This window comes from Cryptomeria japonica, chromosome 9 (genome assembly GCF_030272615.1).
Source record: "Cryptomeria japonica chromosome 9, Sugi_1.0, whole genome shotgun sequence".
NCBI lineage: Eukaryota > Viridiplantae > Streptophyta > Pinopsida > Cupressales > Cupressaceae > Cryptomeria > Cryptomeria japonica.
The window spans coordinates 464,144,188-464,164,751 of record NC_081413.1 but is presented as its reverse complement, the minus strand read 5'-3'; the positions used below and the strand labels follow the sequence as shown (position 1 = coordinate 464,164,751).

Below are 20,564 nucleotides of genomic sequence, written 5' to 3'. Positions count from 1 at the left end.
TGTTTTAGGCTCAAATTCAGAGATCATGCAAGAGTTTTCTTTGACCTTTCTTCTTGTAAGAATTCTTGCATCCTTATCTCTTATGATCTTCTTTGGATCATGATTCAACTTTACATGCCTAGGAATGATCTTAACAGATTCCTCTTGCTTTTCTTCTTCATCCTCATCTTCATCAGTATCAACATCTACTGGTGTAGGAGCACTATTACTGGTACTAGGCTATTTTGCAACCGGTTCCCAGAAGGTTACAACTAGTTCATCTACCACTTGCTCATTGTCGGTTTCCTCAGGTTTATCAGAATTTTCATCAACTCTAACATTGATACTTTCAAAAATTCTCTGAGTCCTATTGTTGAAACACTTGAGGGCTTTGCTCTTGGTGGAATACCCTAGGAATATTCCCTCATCACATTTTGCATCAAACTTGCTTTGGTGTTCACTCCTCTTGATATAACACTTGCTACCAAACACTCTAAAGTAGCTTACTACAGGAGTCTTACCGGTCCAATACTCATAAGGTGTTTTATCCTTACCTTTCTTGATGAGTACTCGGTTCATTGTGTAAACTGCAGTGCTCACCGCTTCTCTCCAAAAAGTGTGAGCAACTTTTCCTTGAATCAACATGGTTCTGGCTGCTTCAACTATAGTCCGGTTGTTCCTTTCTGCTAGGTCATTCTGCTATGGATTTCGGGGGGCAGATAGTTGCCTCTTGATGCCATTTTCTTCACAGTACATATTGAACTCACTAGAAGTGAACTCACCTCCTTGATCAGTTCTAAGGCATTTGATTCTCTTACCACTTTCTTTTTCAACCAGTGCTCTGAAGGCTTTGAGCTTTCCAAAAGCTTCAGACTTGTCTTTCAAGAATGTGACCCACATCATTCTTGAGAAATCATCAGTAAGAATCATAAAGTACCTATCTCCTTGAACACTCCTAGTCTTCATAGGACCACACAAATCAATATGCACAAGATCAAGTAAATTTTCTGCTATGAAGGATTTACCTTTGAAGGTTGAGGAAGACATTTTCCTCAGTTGACATTCTCTGCACAGAGGATTCTCCGGTTTGTTCAGCACAGGCAATCCTTTGACTGCCTTGATCTTACTAGCCTTCACAATGTTATCAAAATAACATGGCAGAGTCTCCTATGCCATATCCAACTGTCATCAAACTTAGCCATTAGACATTGACTGATATTTATATTTAACTGAAATAGGTTACCTTTGGTCTGCATACCGGTGGCCTTTAGTTCACCATTCTTTCCTTTGATTTTGCATACTCCATCTTTGAATTCTAGAGTGAGTCCATTATCATTCATCTGAGCAACACTCAGAAGGTTATGCCTGAGACCTTCTACCCAATACACATTATCAGCACTGTTTTTTCCATTCAGAGAGATGGACCCTCTTTCTTTTACCATACAAGGTGCATCATTACCAAATCAGACTACACCTCCATCATATTCTTCCAGAGATAGAAACTTTCTTCGGTCACCAGTCATATGGTGAGAACAACCACTTTCAGTAATCCATTCATTAGAAGTATCAAAGTGAGAGACAAGAGCCTTCTTGTCTGACACATCTTCCTTGACAACTACAAATACTATGTCTTCACTTTCTTCATCTTCTGAGTCATCATCAGTGACACCTTCATCAACTGCAACAAGACAATTTCTCCTATTTCCTCCTTTGAACTTTTTGAACCTCTCCGGTTTATCCTTATTATCACCATTAGGACAATTAACAACAATGTGTCCAATCCTATTGCAAGAAAGTATTTCAAAGGGATCTTACCTCTGTATTTACCAGTTCCTTTAGGAAGTCTCTTGGCCAGAAGAGCTTCAAATTCCATCAGAATTTCTTCATCATCCATATCTCTGCTTTGTTTAGGTTCACAACTGGTACTAACTTCTTTACCCTTTCTAGATAGTGTAGCAGATGCTTTAAAGGCTGGATCAGTCTTCTGAACACTGCCATCATAACTGTTTAGCTCATAAGTGGTCAACTTAGCAATGATAGAATCAAGGGACACCTTTGTCTTGTCAATAGATCTCAACTCCTGAATAGCGGCAACCCTTATTGCATAGACCGATAATAAGGTTCTCAAAACTTTGCTAACAATGGTGGAATCATCCATTGTGCCTCCTGCACTCTTGATGTCTCTAACAACAGTTTTAATCCTTATCCCATATTGTTGAATGGTCTCTCCTTCAACCATTCACATATCTTCAAACTTTCCTCTAAGGCTTTCTTCCTTAGCTTGCTTTACATGCTCATCACCACCATAGATAGACTCCAGAGTATCCCATAAATATTTGGGATTGTCTTTATCCTGAACATCTATAAACTCAACATCAGATAGGTTGCTGATAAGAGCTTCCATTACTTGCCCATTATCCTGAATTCATCTTCTTTGATCATCAGTGAGAGTACCGGTAGGGACAACATAAGTATTCTCAACGTAGATCCAGTGTTGAGCACCCATGCTTTTGATGTATATTTTCATTCTGTCCTTCCATATCTTAAAGTTGTCTCTATTAAACTTAGGACCTTCCCTCTTCATCATTAGAATACGATCTTTTCCTCAAGTGGTTAAGCTTACAACATAGAGGACCTGGAGGATGCTCTGATACCAATTGATGAATAATGATGAACAATAACTATCCAATAGGTACTGAGTGGGGGGGGGGGTGAATCAGTACAAACAAAAACCTTCTCCACAACTCAAACAGTAGAGACTGCACTAACTGGTAAACAACATTACCGATCTAAGTCAGGGCACTATCGGTAAAACACAGTGAGACTGTGAAAAACACAAACCGGTAACACCTAGATCAATTCAAGACCTAATACCTTATCACAACTTCACCCAAAAGCTTAAGAAAGTAATACATCAGAAATATTTATGATCATTGAATCAACTTGCATTACCACTTAACATAAAACACTGAACCATCACATGAAAAGCATCACACATGACACACTGATTTTTCACGTGGAAACCCAATTGGGAAAAACCACGGTGGGGATGAATACCCACAAGCTGTTCTATGAACTCTTATGAAGTTCGCTCTGTTAGGAGCCTAGTCCGGTTAAATTTTTTTACAATAGGTTCTGCTAGGAACCAATCTTGCTAGGGATTACTCGGTTAAGGGATGGCTAAATACCCGATTAAAGGTTAGAATCCTGTTAAAGGTTACCTCGCAAGAGGATTTGAAGAACTCATTGCATTGAGTCAACCTGTTAAAGGATTTACACAAAAGCCTGTTAAAGCTACCCGGTTAAGGGATTTTCCAACTATTGAAATGATTAGAAGTCAACAGGTAATACACTGATCTGATAACAACACACAATGCCAAGGCAGATCCACTTTAGCTCCTTAGCTTATGCAATCACACTCTACAGGTATCAACACACTTCTCCGGTGTGGCAAGAATCAAGTATCTCTTCACTTGGATACACACATAACATTTGCCAACAACTTCACAATGCAAATCATCATCGACCTTATAGGAAACAGATAGGTCGGTAGCATAAACCCTAAACCCTAAACATTTAGGTTATCAATATAGTCGGTCCAATCCTGACCGTTCAATCACATTGCATTGAATAAAATAGTCTTGAACAGATCTGAAGACGTTCTCCATCGCTCGTTCTTTTCCGCATCTGGAAGCTGATAACCCATCACGCGCTCTCCACCATTTATCGAGACTTCACACATTCCCGAGGTAGATAGGATCAATCTTCTTCATGCAAGATCTTCAAGGAAATTCCTCATGCGCACAAGGCTGACGTGGCAACACGATCTGATCGTCATCTCAATGCAAGCCCATCACAAAATATCGTCGGTCGAATCACATAGACTTAAAATGCATCAATCGGAAACCCTGAAGATGAGACTACCAATTGGTAGTCATAGCAAATGAAACTCCGATACCGGTTCACATTTCAACATATCAGTTCACCACTTCGCATATACCGGTTCACATCATCATACCTGTTGTCTTTCCAGTTTGTTTTCTTCAATATTCTGGTTCACTCTTTAGCATATTGACATCAATGACAACATACAATATCATCATGTCATCAAGCTCTGCACAAATGCCAACATGTTCAAGTGATGGTCTGGTGATATAGGTTTTATCCTTGTCTCGTGTGCTATCTCAGTGAAGGTGAATAAGGAAATTGAGTTGGATATAGAACATAATGTGTCTATTTTTTCTGATCATGGTGTTATTTGTCGGTTTAGGGGTTTTTGGCCTAGCCTCCTTGAGCTGCATGATTGGATCTCCCATTATTGGGAGCCTCTTGGGAGCCTCTTATTTCTAGTAATGTTCATATTTACCCTATTGTTAAAGGCTTTTTTATTGCTAAATTTGAGAATGCTGAGGAAAGAAAGAAAATCTTGTATGATAATTTTTTGTTGTTGGAAGGACAACTTCCCTTTAATGGTTAAACCCTAGCACTTTGATTTCAATCCTTTTTTTGAAACGTTTAATAAGATTTTGATTTGGGTTAGGCTTCCTTATCTCCCTCTTCATTTATGGGTTGATTCTCTTTGTGAGGAAGTTTATAATGCTCTTGGGGATTTTTTGTTGGTGGATGATGATTCGTCTGACGTTCTTCACTCCACCTTTGCCTGTATTTTGGTTGAGATAGATGTTTCAAAAGGGCTGTCTATTGAGATCGTTATCAATCCTTCTATGGGCAGCTGGGTTCAATCTTTGGACAATGAAGGGATACCCTTTAGGTGTCAAAGATGTTTCAAAATGGGTCATGCGGTTGAGCGTTGTGGGTTTGAAAAGAAGACTTTGTCGGCCTCATGGTGGAAGGGTGCTTTAAATCAACATTACACGGTTGAGAAGAAATTTGATCTTCATAAGCGCTCTCAAATGACAGCGCAGGATAATTTTGTTTCTTCTCAGACTGTTCTGGCTTCCGGTGGTGTGGCTGTTGAGGCTAGTCTATAGTCTCATGTCCCTCATGTGGATTCCTCGAGTGGAATTATGCCCAGAGTGTCTACGTCTGGTGATTGTGCTTTGGCTGTCAAATTTGGTAATGTTTATTATGACGCTTTTCTTAGAGGGAGTATCTACACCTTTAAGAAGGGGGGTTTTGTTGGTGCTCCTTCTCAGATTTTTGGTGGTTAAGCATTGGGTTCATCGGATTGGTTTGATGCGGCTACTAAGGTGGAAGAGGGATGGATAACTGTTAAGGGAAAAAAATCTAAGATGCCTACGCCTTCTTTTGACATGACTCTTCATTCCCAAAAGGGTAGTACTAAAGGTAAATCTTGAGGGTCCTTGGCTGTGGGTGATTGGGCTAGAGTTTTCTCTGGCCATTTCTTTTGTTTTTGGCTGCTTGCTGGTTTCTTGTGCAGCCTTTGTTCAGGTTGTGGGTGCCTGTTGGTTAAACTCTCTTTGTGTCTCTTTTTGAGGTTGGTTTTGTCTCTACCCCATTGATGTTTTACTGAATAAGTTTCTATGGGACCGTTTATTTGTAATGATTTGTTTTTGCTTAATATCTTGTTAAGTCCAAATTGATATTTTTTGTAAAGGGTTTCGGGTCCCTTCAAAACATGTTTTTGCCTTAATCCAAAATAGTTATTAAGATGCAAACTCTAGATTATTCCTTTGATTTGATGTGTGCTCAATCTATGCTTCTGAGGGTGCTAGATATGCTCCATGATGAGGAATTATGCAACATTAGCTCAAAATGCGAATGCAAAATGGATGCTAAAATGATATAGTTATGTAAAGGATGAGTGAATAGTTTGACATTATGATGGTATCAAAATGAAAGTGGATAGATTGTGAAGAAAAATGAGGGGATTAAATAGGCCAAGATGGGAGAAGAAGAGGCATGAAAATGAGACACTTGTCCTTGAGAAGGGCGAGTGCCATGGATGGAAATGACAAGTGTCCTTGAGAAGGGAAAGTGTGATGGAAAATAATGACAAGTGTCCCTAAGAACACATGCCTATTTAGGCGAGAGACACCCAAATAAGAAGGTCCCATTCTAAATGTGAATATATTTCCAAATATCTTGAGATAATTAGGACATTTCCCCAAATTTTAGGAAATTTCCCCAAATATTAGGAAATTCAAGATATTTGGGAATGTGCACACATATGGGGAGGGAAAGATGACAAGGTTGACTAAAACCTATGGAATAACACAAGTCCTTAAGGACACATGCCTATTTGGGAGAGAGACACCCAAATAGGAAGGCTTCATTCCAAATATGAAGATATTTCCAAATATTGGGATGTTTAAGATATTTCCCCAAATTTCAGAAAATTTCCCCAAATATTAGGAAATTCAAGATATTTGCGAATGCGCACAGTTCCATCTCAAGGCACCACGCCATGAACATCGATGCAATGTTTGCATTGGTGTGGTATCTGAATTCTCCATTCAAGTACTCATCCTCAAGCATAATCTTAACCCATGCAATATTTGTTCGCTCTTCATAACCGAATATGTTGGCAAGCCTATCATTGGTAATATGGCCCCAAAACGCCACTTGATGCTTATTGGTTTGCAGTGAGAAATTCGCCTCCATTCTTTTGACTATGCTCACAGACTCCACCTCTAGCTTCACCGAGACACAAAAAAAAATAAATGGCAGGTCGTATGTTGTGGTATATAATATTCATTCAATCGCCCTATGTCTTAAATGCCCTTTCCAACTTGGCATTGCCTCATAAATTTTGGCAACAAATCTTGCATATGGATTCTACACCATGAGGGATATTTTTTTATTTTTTTGGATTCCCTTTTATGATCTCTTGTTAGGTCAACTTGAATCGGCCACTGCTAGCTGCCACCATTAATCTTTTTTGTTGGTGCAAAGAGCATCATTCCTCGTACCTCCACCTCATTCACATAGTAATCCTATGTACTTCCTTTGAGCTCCCACATCATTGCATTAATTTTATTAATGATTAGTTAACCTTCTCCTCGCCTTAACTCTGTTCTGCTATTGTCATCCTTTCCTCATTCCACTTGGTCTCTCCTTGTCAATATTCCACTGCTTCCTTTACTTTAGCATCTACTTCTTGATTTCCCTCTCTATAGTATGGGATATTTTGAATTTTGGGAATCCATTTAAAAGTTTAACAATGATCTGAATTATCTTGTCAATTTTCCAATGGGTTTCTCCCCTTTTGATATAGCCTAAGTGATGATTTTTGAGTCACCCTCCAACGGCAAATTTCTCGCCCTGAGCCTTTTTTCCATCTGAAGAGCCAATAGGGCTGCATTTGTTTTTGCCAAGTTATTGGTGGTAACCCCTAGGCCTTGTCCACACTTTGCCAAAATCGTGCCTTCGTGATTTCGTGCCACATCCTACTCTTGATTAACCCAAGTTACCCCTTGTTGCACCGTCAAAGTTCACATTTATCAAGTCTTTGTCTTGGGGATTCCATTTAATGTTTTGTCTATATTTTTTTTAGGATCAACCCTAGGAAGCCCATTAATGGGCCCGAACTTAATCAATGGCCAGTGAGCTTGAATTTTGTTGTCAAGCCAAATGTAGGGTTATTTATTCAAGTTTTTCATTGAGGCCATTGTACTTACTAGTTCTGAAATTGATCTTTCTATTCAGCTCCACAAGTGTTCTTCATCCTCCTCCTTGTCTTGGAAGATCATATTGTTCCTCTCTTTCCACACCTCCCAGATTAAAGTTGAGGGTCAATTTTCCATATATGATTGAGTCTACTAACTTATCTCCCCAACATCTCCAAGCTTGCAACCAACTTAATAGGCTTTCAATAAAAGGGGTGACCCATTCTAGTTTCTACAACAGTCTCCTCTAGCAATTCTATGCCATCGAGAAATGCAGTAGTAAATGAGTAGATTTCTCAACTTCCTTCTTACACATTACACACCTGAAAGGATCTACAAACCCCAATTTACTTAGCTAGTCCCCCATAAGTATTTTATCCCTTATGGCTAGCCATACAAAGGATCTTGCTTTTTGAAGACAATCTTTGATCCAAAGAAGATGATGTGGCCTTTGATTTTCCATTTGATCTTGATCTAAAAATTTATACCCAATTTTTACCACATAATTGCCACTTTTAGCTCCACACCAAATGATTTGGTCTTCCTCTTTCATGAACTTGACAGTTCAAGATTGTAACATCTCTCTAAACCTGATCTCTGCTTCACCCGGTAGCCCCAATTCCCCAGGGTCATTCCACTTCCAAAATAGAACCTCGAAGTTGTCTTCTTGAACCAAAAAATACACAATATACTTACCCCACCTTGTATCCATAACATTTATGATCTCTTGCCATGTTCTGTTCAAATTCATATTTTGGAGCCCTTCCCAGGAGTCCTCCCAAAATTTAGCTTTCCTACCATTCCCAATCTTCCAACTAAGATATTTTGTGATCACCTCCTTGCAATCAATCAAGAAATTCCATATGGTTGACCCCCTATGGGGTTCCTAATTGTCAAAATTCTTTCTCTGCCCTATCCTTTTAGATATTTGTTAACTAATATTCAAACCCACTTTTGAATTGGGTTCTTATACATACTCCATATTAGCTTAGCGCCCATTGCTTCATTAACTAGATTCCACTTTCTTATCCCTGCCCAACCTTTGTCTTTCTATTTACAAATCTTATCCCACGCCAACAATGGGATCTTGTCTTTATCCCGCTTGTCATTCCAGAAGAATTTCCTCGTCCCTTTCTCAATTACCTTATTAATTTTTTCTGGGATTCTTAAGCACAACATAGAGTATAAGGGAATTGCAAAGACCACTGATTTTAGCATCAAAATTATTCCCACCGATGTTAGTCATTTTTTTTCTATCCCTCCATTCTACCTAAACAATTCTCAACTACCTTGTTCTATAAGTTCGACCGACATGCACCTCCAAATAGGGGAATACCTAAGAATTTCCCAGGTAACTAACCCACTCGGATACCCAATGTGTTTGTTATTTCTCTTTGAATATCTACGTTAGTATTGAAACAATACATTTATAACTTATGCCAATTCATCGCCTATCTTGATACTTTGCAATAGTTGTCAAGAGTATTGCGAATGATCCTGGCTTCAAGAATTGTGGCTTCTATAATACCCTAAAAATGGTCATCTAAACCATGGGCCCCTAATCTCGACAACATCACCAAGGTCCTAACCAAAGCCAATTAAATCAACCTTGAGCACATTATTAATTCTTTAATCATCAAATATCACATGGCAAATCAATTACTCAATATTAATTAAATATTTATTTAATTAATTGAATCATTTCCAAGAATATCATTTTGATCAATTATCCTATTTTAGTTTATTAAATATCCTTGCACATTTAATTAATTAATAAATTTGCCATTTAATCATGCAAAAAGAATTAATTTATTACAAAAGAGGAATTAATCACAAAGCAAGAGTTGAATTGAAATTAAACAAAAAGAATTGAATTGAGAGAGAAATCAAACTTGAGATATTATTTCTTTTTCTAAATTTAGAACTTGAAATCAGAAAAGCAATTAAATTGAATTATTGAATTATTCTCTAAAATTGGAACTCAAAGCTTTTAAGAAAAATAAGTTCAGTTGCATTGAAAAGACTCTTTTCTTGAATAAATCAAATATATGCATGGAATTATCTATTTTTATCACAAATGCATGGAATTAATTAAACCTTATTTCTAATGCAACTTGGACTTCTTATCTAAATGCATTTCAATTAAACTATAATTGGAATCTATCTCAAGGTTAACTGAACCTGATTTCTCAATTATTTTCAATTAATCCTAAATTGAGCTTTTTTGTAATTCTCTATAAATTCAGCCTTCAGCTCTCATTCCAATTTACCCCAGAGATTTTTGAGAACACACTTGGAGATTATTATCACACTAATTTCGCTTTGGAGTCATTGAAGATCATTGTGCTTTTTTTAGATTATTTGCATCCATCATTGCTTGAATCCATATTGCTTGAATTCGTTATTTGCTTGAATTATTCATCCATTTTGCATCCATATAGTTAATATCATATAGATTAAATCCTTTGTCTTGGTGTAGTCTAGTCACTAGTATTGCTTATAAAAATCTAAGAGCAATCATATACTCGCATCTTTTAGAAGGCAATTAGTCGCTTTGTTATGGTTTATTACTTATTGATTATTGATTTACTAACCATACATATAATGACTTAATTGAAGTGTTGTGCTTGCAGCTACATACACTTTTTCACACACACAACTTCCACCAACAACAAAGTATCATCTACAAATTGAGTATGCATTACTGCTTCTATGTTCCTCACAATCCTAAGACCTTTTCATCTGCCCAATTATCTAAGTCTGGATATCATTCGCCCCAAAGCCTCTATCAAAATGATGAATACGAAAGGCAAAAGAGGATCATCCTGAGGTATGCCCCTTGAAGTCGAGAAGAACCCTTGTGGGCTACCATTAATTTGAACCGATATTCTTGATGAGGATATACAACTTCCTGTCCATTCTAGCCATGTTTCACAAAACCCAATTTTTTTCATAACCTTAAGGAGAAATGACCTATTGACATGATCATAAGCCTTTCAAATATCCACCTTAACCAACATTATACTTGTCTTTGCCCTTCTAATTGAATGGATCACCTTGTGTGCTACAATAATTCCCTCAGTAATGGATCTATTGGGAGTGCATCCACTTTTCTCCTCCGATATAATGTCTGGAAGTACTTTTCTCAACCCATTGGCTATCACCTTTACTATGATCTTATAGGTAGTGTTGCATAGTGAAATTGGGTGAAAATCATCAAAGAATTGCACATTCTCTTTCTTTGGAATCAATGAGATGAAGGTGTTATTGATTACTTTGGAAATATATCTTTTCTCCCTTGCCTCTTCAACCATTTCGATATATCCATCTTCACAACATCCCATAGATTTTAGAAAAAAGATGGAGGGAACCCGTATGGGCCTAGTGCCTCGTCCCCCTACATGGAGAATAGAGCAGTTTTTACTTCCTCCATTGAAACTTTCTGACATAGAAACTTGTTTACCTGCTCTGTGATTATGGATGAGGCGTAGTTTAGAATTTCATCTAAGTTGTTTGCCAATGCATTACCTTCTGTTGTCAATAGGTTATGGAAGAAGTTTACCGCCTCCTTATTAATATCCTCTGATTTAACTAGAATAGAGCCTTCTCCATTTTTTTATCTAGGAAATTCTATTAGAGACCCTTCTAGCTTTAACTGAGCTATGGAAAAATTTAGTATTTTTATCCCCTTCTTGAAACCATCTTTCTCTGGATTTTTGCCTCCAGAAAGTCTCCTCCCTTGCCAATATTTCTACCTGTCGTGAATGTAGTCTTTCCACCTCTTTCATTCCCTTTTGAATAATCTTCTCCTTAATTTATGTTAGGTTGTTTTCTAATCTAATTTTCTCAGCAAATATGTTACCAAATTGAGTGTGATTCCATTCCTTTAGCTTTTCTTTTAGAAATTGCAGTTTCCTTACTACTCTAAAAGCCTTTGTACCTTTTACCCTAGGTGCATTAGACCACCACTGGGCAATCAACTCTTTCAATTTTGCATCTCACAACCAAATCTTCTCAAACTTAAAAAGGCATCTTATTGTAACATTATTATTTTGCATCAACAGAGTGATAGAAAAGTGATGTGAACCAATGTAGGGAACAATGGAATCCTCACATACACTAGCAGAGAAATTCCAATTTTTTGACAAAAGAAAATGATCCACTTCTAGGAAATAAGGTCTCCTCCTGATTGTCTATTTGTCCACGTATAACTGTCATTCTTGAATTTTTTATCTATTCATGTGTTATATTCTATGAAGTTCTTGAACAACAAATATTAATTATTATTACCCCCAATACCACCACTTTTCTCCGTTGGGCTCCGTTGCATTAAAATCCCCTCCCAAGATCGCACATCTATTTCCCACATTTTGCAAAAAGTTTGATATTTGCTCCCATACCTCCGCTTTATCCCTCCTTGATGTCGGGTCATAAACATTGATCAAAATGAATTTGCAATTGTCATGCAGGTTCCTCATCAACACCGCTAGCTAGTTTCTGTTCAGGGCCAACTCCTCTCCCTTGAATGAGTATGGTTTCCAAAGGGTACTCAAGCCTCCTAACACTCCTTCAACATCCACCATAGAACTCTTCCACATTTTCCATTTTTGTTGGAACTTAACTCTATCTTCTGGTTTGATTTTTGTTTCCTGCAACATAACGATATTTGGTTTCGCCTGACCAGCGCCTCTTTTGACCAAGAGAATTTTGTCAGATGCATTACAACCCCTTACATTCCAAGATAGGATCTTCATTGCCCTCCAGAAAGGGTAATGCCCTTCCCGAATCTCAACTTCCATCTACCTGCCATCTCCAATTGTGTTCTCCTAGATTTCTTCCCTCTACTCCTTTTCTCCCCCACGTTAGTCCTCACATCACTAACATCTTCCTCCTCATCTATATCAAAGGGATCTTCCTCCTCCAGCTCCAAATTTACTATGTCGTCAAAACATATTTTCCTCATAGTAACCCTAAAGGGGGACGGGCTAAAACATTCGAGCCTTAGAGAGGTTGGCCTGGTGTTTCCTCCCTCTACATTCACATTTTATATATCCTCATCCGGTCTGCTTCTTTTCTAATACTATGATATGGGGTTCTCCTTTGATAGGTTTTACGAGGGGAAATTGTATCTAACTTCTGTGATTGCTCAGATGTTTTGTTTCTCATCTCCTTTAATGGCAATCTTCCAAATGTTGAGTTGTCAATAATCATCTCGACATTGTTTACAGTGTCCTCCAACGGATTCATGATTGTTGTTTTGTCTCCCATAACCCTCGTTTCCTTCGAGTATGCCATATCATCTTGCCCTATAATTCCAGAACTTTCCCTGCTTGCATAGTTTCCTGTTAGAGCAGTCAACCTTTCTTCCTCTGCCCACCTCAAAGGCTCTAACTCCTTTTGAATGTCTGCTCCTGCATCTCCAGCCTTGTTATCTTTTTCAAGATTTTCTATTTCGATTTCCTTTGATTTGTCAGCTTCTTTCCTACCTTCCTAATTTATCTGATCTTCCTCCATGTATTACAAACCCTCTTTCTCCTTGCCTTTATTGCTCTTCAAACACTCCTCCACTTTGTGTCCATTGCTCTTACAGTTTTTGCAGGTTTCTACAATGTTTTCTACTTCAATCTTTTGAACTCAGATGCCTTCATTCGTGATTAGTTCTATTTCTTTCAACAATGGAGGGATTGGTCGCCACATAATGCAGATTCTTATATAGACACTCCCGTTTGTAACCTCTGCTACTTCATCTTCTTTGATAAATCCCCCTATCTTATTCCCAATATGTTTGAGGGTTCCAAATTCCCAATATTCTCTTGAAAGATTGTAGAGCCTTATCCAGTCCGGGACTTCTTCAATCTTAGCTCAAAGGGGATCAAAATTCGGCTCCCACTCTTTGATATACACTCCCATCCCATCCATTAGGAAAGGTCCCCTCGAAGGATGTCTTTTTTTCTCTTCTTATCTAGACAAATAACCAAAAAGAATCCAGTAGGAAGGGATTTAATGATTATTTCCTTACCCTAAATCTCTTCGCACCATCTTCTTACTTTCAGGATAGTTGGCCGATATCCAGCCCACTTTATGAAAAGTCCTTTATCCTTGAGGAAACTCACTGAGTCCTTCCAACCCTCGTCTTCGATCTCGATAGAAATCCTTCTCTCACTGTCAACTTGAATGCCTTTGTGGGATTCCCCTACTTTCGTATTTCCTTGCTTCGACTGCCATATCTTCTTTGCAATATGGTTGAAAGCCCTTTTGTGGCTTGCAAACATCTCTGCGAAACCCCATTTTCCCGGTGGTGATCGGTTCTATCTTTGTCTTTCTATCTTCGCCACACGGCTTCTATTCCGCTCTAGATTCGCTTTCTAATCCTCCCAAACCCTATGCGGTGGACTCCATGGTAGCCATCCGCCCTGATGCCTCCTGTAAATCCTTCTTGAAAAATTTGACAGTTGCACAAACCCACGCCTCTCCATCCTGTTCGGAGTGTATGCTCCTACATATATAAAAATAATTAATTGAGTTAATTAAATTCATTGGAAGGGGATTTTAACATCGCATGCATTTTCATATGTTTGAAAGATACTATATCATCACTCTCTTATTTAATCATCAATTAAAGTAAATAACCATATTCTGATCTTATTAAGTAAACTAATTAACAACATCAACATTATTTCATTGCAACTGGTAAACATATAATTATTCCCCAAATAGTCAACATAATAGAAATCCACTAAATCTAATATGCATATCATCAATTGCATCAAAAATCATTTAACCTTTTTAATGAAATAAAATAACATAAATATAATTTACTACTTTCAATTCAATCAATCAGGTTAACATCACTTATTACATTCTAGTCATTAATCCAATCAACCCATCACAATCATCAAAGTTACAATAGGTCACGTATCCAAAAAAGATATGAAATAGTGGTTCTCACAACCACACACAAGAAGGCAAACACACATGCTAATGTACAACAAAATCAAGATCAACATGAAGTAACCCAACACATTATAGGTCCAACACGACCACATAACATATACCAATAAAAAACAAAAGATAAGCACTCAAGACACATTTTTCAACCATAAGATATCCAATCAAGGTCAAAACATCACAAAGATGATTCACCTACAAATTGCACAAGGCATCACCGTAGGCACAAGGCATCACCGTAGGCACAAAGCCAATCTACATAGAGAAGCAAAAATTCAAAGAAAAAATAGGAGGGACATTCACTACATGTAGTCTTGAATTGTAAATAATGTTGAACATCTCTTATTTTGGTCTAGTTATGGTGTTAGCTTGTATGAGGAATTTTGGACCTTACTTTGTTTGATGATCACATCTGAGTTGTAACATATTTAATTTTTTAGTTATAAATAGGGAACCATAGTGTATTTATTTTTTCGAAGCTTTAAATTGGTTGGCCCAAAGAGCTATGTTGGTAAGAGACATGAGATGGAGGAGTATAATCGTTGCTTACCAATACTAAATTAATTAATTCAATATAGAGGATTCTTGAGAAGTATTGATCCTTTTGGGAGTCGTGAGAAAATGTAAATGATCATTACTTGATTTTTTGTTTTATTGAATTTTTATTTGGGAGATTGTCTTGGTTGTTTGTGCAATTTTTTTATTTTTATTTTTAATTTGGGCACCAATATGTAAAACTTTAGGCCTATTCCATGGAAAGGGTGAGCGGGTGTTGTGAATGAGGAAGAAAATAAGAGAAAACAGAAATATATATATATATATATATATATATATATATAATGTTTATGTTGTATTGTTCATGCAATGGAATTCTAAAAACGTCGTTGATATAGTTAGTATACACTACTTACTTTATTCTTAAGAGGGTCTTTCATAAGTATAGTTCTTACTTTTTTGGTTTGATAGAAAAATGCTTGGTTTTATCTTAAACAAAGTGGGTAGGTTCTATTGTCTCTATCTAGTTTTAAAGAAGATATTGTTTATTTTTCCTGGCTTGTGAATGGAGTCATAAGACATTGTGAGCTATGATAGTGGTCAATGTCAATAGGGCTAAGGTAGTTTACTCTTGTTCTAGTAAACCCTTCAAGGGTATTCTTTGTAATTTGGCTTGTGATTTTTTATTTCTTTGCCTCTACATGTGCTATTATTGTTGTGCTTGGAGGAATAACATTAATGCTTTCTTGTACTTGAGGCAAGATTTTGGTGGTCCTTAGTAGAGGTTAACTACATCATTGTACATAAGTAATTAAAAATGTACTGACTAAGCTTAGGCAAATGAAACAATGTTATTTTGGATAAATAAAACATAATTATTGAGAATTGAAGAGAAAAAAATTCATGTTTTAAATATTGTATTCATATAATATAGAAATCTTAATGTCTTCAATTAAAATGAATACTAAATTTTTTATAAGGAAAGTTAGATATTAATCTCAAATTTAAAATTATTTTTTATAAACTATTATTTACATTTTGATTCAAGCATTAATGTAAGATGGCATGCGAATAATTAAATATACAGATCTATCGTATATATTTTCTTTAATATAGTAACTAATAAACAATCAATAATTTAAGATTTGAAATTTCAATTTTAGCATAATAAAATGTACAAAACTTATTTTTTTTGAAAAAAAAATGTGATATTGTATTATTCAGTTCAAAATCTTTATTTAGCATAATATATAGATACATATTATGATACAACTTGCTCCCAAAAGCTATTCTCAACTTAAAACTTGAGTAAATCATTTGCCAGGAACAAAATTGGTAGCATAAGCCCAAGCATTGTTGGTAGAAGGATCTGCTAAATGGTCATACAAGTTCTCAATTGGTCCCTTTCCTGTTACAATAGCCTGCACATAAAATCCAAACATAGAAAACATAGCCAATCTCCCATTCTTGATCTCCTTTACCTTGAGCTCAGCAAAGGCCTCAGGATCATCTGCCAAACCCAATGGATCAAATGCTCCACCAGGATAAAGAGGATCCAACCCCTCACCAAGTGGTCCACCACCAACTCTATACCCCTCAATCAAACCCATCAACACTACCTACAAAAATTTAAATGTTTAAGAACTATTTATAAAATATATAATAGTGAAACACCAAACTATATGTATATGTATACATATGTATATACCTATATATGTATTATATATGTGCATATGTATGTATTCTCACACACATATACATATACATATACATAAGCACACATATACACGTGTATATTGATGAGTTCAATATGTATATATGTATTTGTCAATTTCAAATATATTTCAAAAAAATTATTGAATAATAAATCTATTTTTATAACTTGAAAAAAAAACATGGATAATTAAGAAATAAAATTCTTGAAATTCAACTTACCTGGGATGCCCAAATGGCTAATATGCTTTGTGCATGGATAAGATTAGGGTTGCCTAAATAGTCAAGGCCACCTTCACTAAATATTTGGGATCCTGCTTTGAACCACACAGCTTCACCAAATTTGACGCCAGTTTTGGATAAAATTTCTGGGAAGACACAACCCAAGGCACCCAACATAGCCCATCGACAATGGATGACTTCTAGTTCTCTATTTTTGGCAAATGTTTCTGGGTCTGCAGATAGGCCTGCGGTGTCCCAACCATAGTCACCAGGGAACTCTCCAGTTAGATATGAAGGTGTTTGTTCCGAAAAGGGACCCAAGTACTTGGGGCGATCTGGTCCATACCTGCCACATGTTTTAATTTTTAATCAAGATTGATATAAAACTTTCAGACTAAGAGAACTTTCATAAGATCTAATGATCTGAAGCAGGTTTAGAACTTACAAACCAAAAATCTGTACTTAAAAAGTTTTTCTACAGTGGAATATACACAATCAAAGCAAGGAAAATCTTGCTCAACTCAAGAAAATCTACCTAAGATCTGACCCATTAACAGAATTTCATTTGGAGACATGATATTGAGGTGTGATCCTCATTAACAAACATAACTTTTTCTCAATTGAAAACACACAAACCTACTCTTTAAGAAAAGAAAGAAAACAAGTAAAGCAGAAATGTTGAGCTTTAATGGCCATTGGATAGTACCAGAGACTCTGTGGGACGCTCTTAATGGTCCTACGCATGTTAACACGAGACTCAAAATTGCCGATTGCGATGCCCATTTGCCTGGCGAATTCATTCCTTGGTTGATTAAGGGGCTGCCCTGCGAAGCTCCCTAAGCTTGACATCTGAAAGGCAGCCATTGTAAGACACACACAATTAGACTAGTGTTGTTGGAGTGAATTGAGGAGAGTTGTAGTACTGTATTGTATTGATTGGAGGAGGGAAGCGAGAAGGTTTTGTAGTGAAAGTGGTAGGGTTGTCTGAGAGCTTATCCTTATGGGAGGCTTTCTATTGGGCGCCTAGATACGTGGTTAGGTTTGGTAGATTTCCATGGCATGGGAACCACAAAGCTTCAAGGCGTGTGCCTGCGCATGGTCCCGCCATGCTGACACGGCGGCTGCTGCCCCTCGCTTCACATTATTGTAGACATTTCAAAAAAGACTTAAATTTCAACATTATGATGTGGTGGTGGAAACATGTCCTTAGAGAGCTGCAATGCACCCCCTCTACAAACCTATGGAGTGAAACAATTACTTAGTGTTTTAACAACGAGAATTTAATAGTAGTGTTTGAAATGGTTTCGGTTATTCTTCATACAAAATGGTATGTTTATAAAAATATAAATTCATATAATATATAATATGATTGTTTTTCTTTGGATTTTTTATATATATTTTTTCTTTTTCTTTTTGACAAATTACTATTTAAGAGTTAGCTCTTTTTCTATTAAAATTAAACAAGTGAGAGTTACATTAATAAAAAAGTATACTAAAAAGTTTTAGGCCGAAGATTTGAGAGCAACATTTGAAACTTTTTCTGAGAGAATTTCTCTTTGCCTGTTGATCTAAGAGTCATTTGATGCCTGGATGAAGTCATTGAAGATTTCTTCCTCTATACTTTTGTCCAATCCAGACCTGAAGGGGAGACTTGAGTGTCCTTTGGACATGCCTCAAGCCTTGTAGTCGTTGGAGAAGCAAAGGGAATAAGAAGTTCAGAAATTGTAGTTGTATTAGAAGAGACAACCAAGTCTCCCACTAATGAAATCACCGTAGGTTCAGCCACATTGGCTGCCACATGAGAACCCAATGGAAGAGAGGAAGGCACTGCAGAGCATTGTGCATTCGATCCTATGTTGCTTTTTGGACCATCTGAGACAAATCGGTTCTAGTTTGATTGTTGGGAGGGACAACATAGCGTTAGGGTTCTGCCACAATCCACCAAGAGGCTTTGCCACCTTACATATCCAAATTCCCACGCTCATGAGTAGTAATCTTTTGACATTGAGGAGTGAAATGATCAATCGAGAAGCATTTTTTGCATCGAAAAACTGTATTTTCTCATAATCAACTAGCTGCACCTAACAATGTCTTGCCACCTTCAGCAAGATTTCTGCAGGAGCCCTTTCAATAGACCCATTTCTCCACATATTTGTGCACAGGTAGAATTTTGGTAGTTGATTGTTTCCTCTGAATTACAAAGATATTTCCCTAATCCGTTGCCAATGGCTTGTAAACAATCTAATTTCAAAAATTGAAATGGAAGATAGAGAAGGCGTACCCAAAACAAAGCAAAGGAGAAGTTTTCAATTCGAGGACCAAATGACGAATACTAGGTTTTCATACATAAAAAATCTCCCCATAGAACCCAAGGACCAATTTTTAGCGCCCAATCCTTGTCTACATGAGATTCAAATTTCAAAATGAAAAAGCCCTTGCATAAGAGAAAATACAAATCTATTATTTCAATTGATCTTTCCAATTTTTCAAAATCCACGCATGCAATTCGCTTAACTTTGGCCATAAATTAGTGAATCTACAAATCAAAGCATAGAAATACCTCTCTATCATAGGCCAAATCATCCAAACAAATTTTAGGTATCACGGTCGAGCAGTTGACATAAATTGCAGGTCCGTGAGGAACAAAATTGCCAAACGAAGCCATCGAGGAGGAATGAGGATTAGGCGCATTTGGTTGTCCCTAAGCAGACCCCAATGCCTCATTTTGCAAAGCTGATCTACATTGTGGAGGCGACCGAGAGTTTTGTTGTTGATTATGGGCCAGAGAGGGTGCACCACGTGCCCTAGTTCCTAAACGCAACACCTCAGAGAATGAAATCCGTCCCTTAACAGATCCCTTACACCTAGGATGGCAAGCACCATCAATGATGCGATGAGACCCCGACTCGAAGTGTCCATTGGTCGTGGGTAAAGCAAAGTGTGAAGTCGAAGCAATCGAAGACATAGTAGAGCAGATGCTAGAGAAGAGAGAAACTAACTTTGGTTTTTTTTTTTTTGAACAACACCATGGAGTCGGATTATGAGGATTCGGCAACTGAAAAACCTGTTAAAATCTATTGTGCTATGTAGATTTGTATTTTTTTGTTTTTGTATGAACATCATTTTGTGTGGAGAATAGTTGCGTGACGCGTCCTTTCAAACTAGCATATCTCTTTTTAGATAAAAATATGCAAATTATGCCAAGAGATATATTTGATTTAAATCAAATTGATAGCATGGAAATGAAAATGGGATGTATATTTGAGTAAACTTTCTTTAATATAAAATTGTTACAAAAGATAATGATAAGAAAACTGCGTAATGTAATAATTATAAATTTTATTCATTTCTATCTTTCAAAATATGAATCTCAACAAGAAGTTAAAGAAGACCATTTGAAGTGTATGAGTTGTAATTATTTTTCTTTAAGTAATTTTTTTGATAGATAATGACAAGTAATTTTTCATTAACTAAATATAAAGGGAAAGTTATATGAATACATAAGATGACATGAAAGTTCGTGTACTATTTTTTGTGTATGGTAACATGCATCTCCTCTATATCTTAAATTTTCAGCTTCTAAGTACAATTACAGTTCAAATTCTCAATCTTATAGTA

The 20,564-nt window shown here is 36.8% G+C and overlaps 1 protein-coding gene across 1 annotated transcript; it reads right to left on the bottom strand.

Moving 5' to 3' along the window:
* Nucleotides 1–16,217: 16,217 nt before the first annotated feature.
* Nucleotides 16,218–17,889, bottom strand: LOC131072037 (chlorophyll a-b binding protein 5, chloroplastic). Its single transcript, XM_058008068.2, has 3 exons — nucleotides 17,653–17,889; nucleotides 16,947–17,292; nucleotides 16,218–16,630 (listed from the first exon to the last, which is right to left on the bottom strand). The coding sequence occupies exons 1-3, from the start codon at nucleotides 17,808–17,810 to the stop codon at nucleotides 16,325–16,327; spliced, it is 810 nt and encodes a 269-aa protein (XP_057864051.1). The 5' UTR covers nucleotides 17,811–17,889; the 3' UTR covers nucleotides 16,218–16,324.
* Between the last annotated feature and the right edge of the window lie 2,675 nt (nucleotides 17,890–20,564).

Coding starts and splice junctions, on each gene's coding strand:
- LOC131072037 (XM_058008068.2), bottom strand. CDS start 17,810: ATGGCTGCCTTTCAGATGTCAAGCTTAGGGAGCTTCGCAGGGCAGCCC. Junction 17,293..17,652: donor AGCGTCCCACAGAGTCTCTG/GTACTATCCAAT, acceptor AACATGTGGCAG/GTATGGACCAGATCGCCCCA. Junction 16,631..16,946: donor TAGCCATTTGGGCATCCCAG/GTAAGTTGAATT, acceptor AAATTTTTGTAG/GTAGTGTTGATGGGTTTGAT.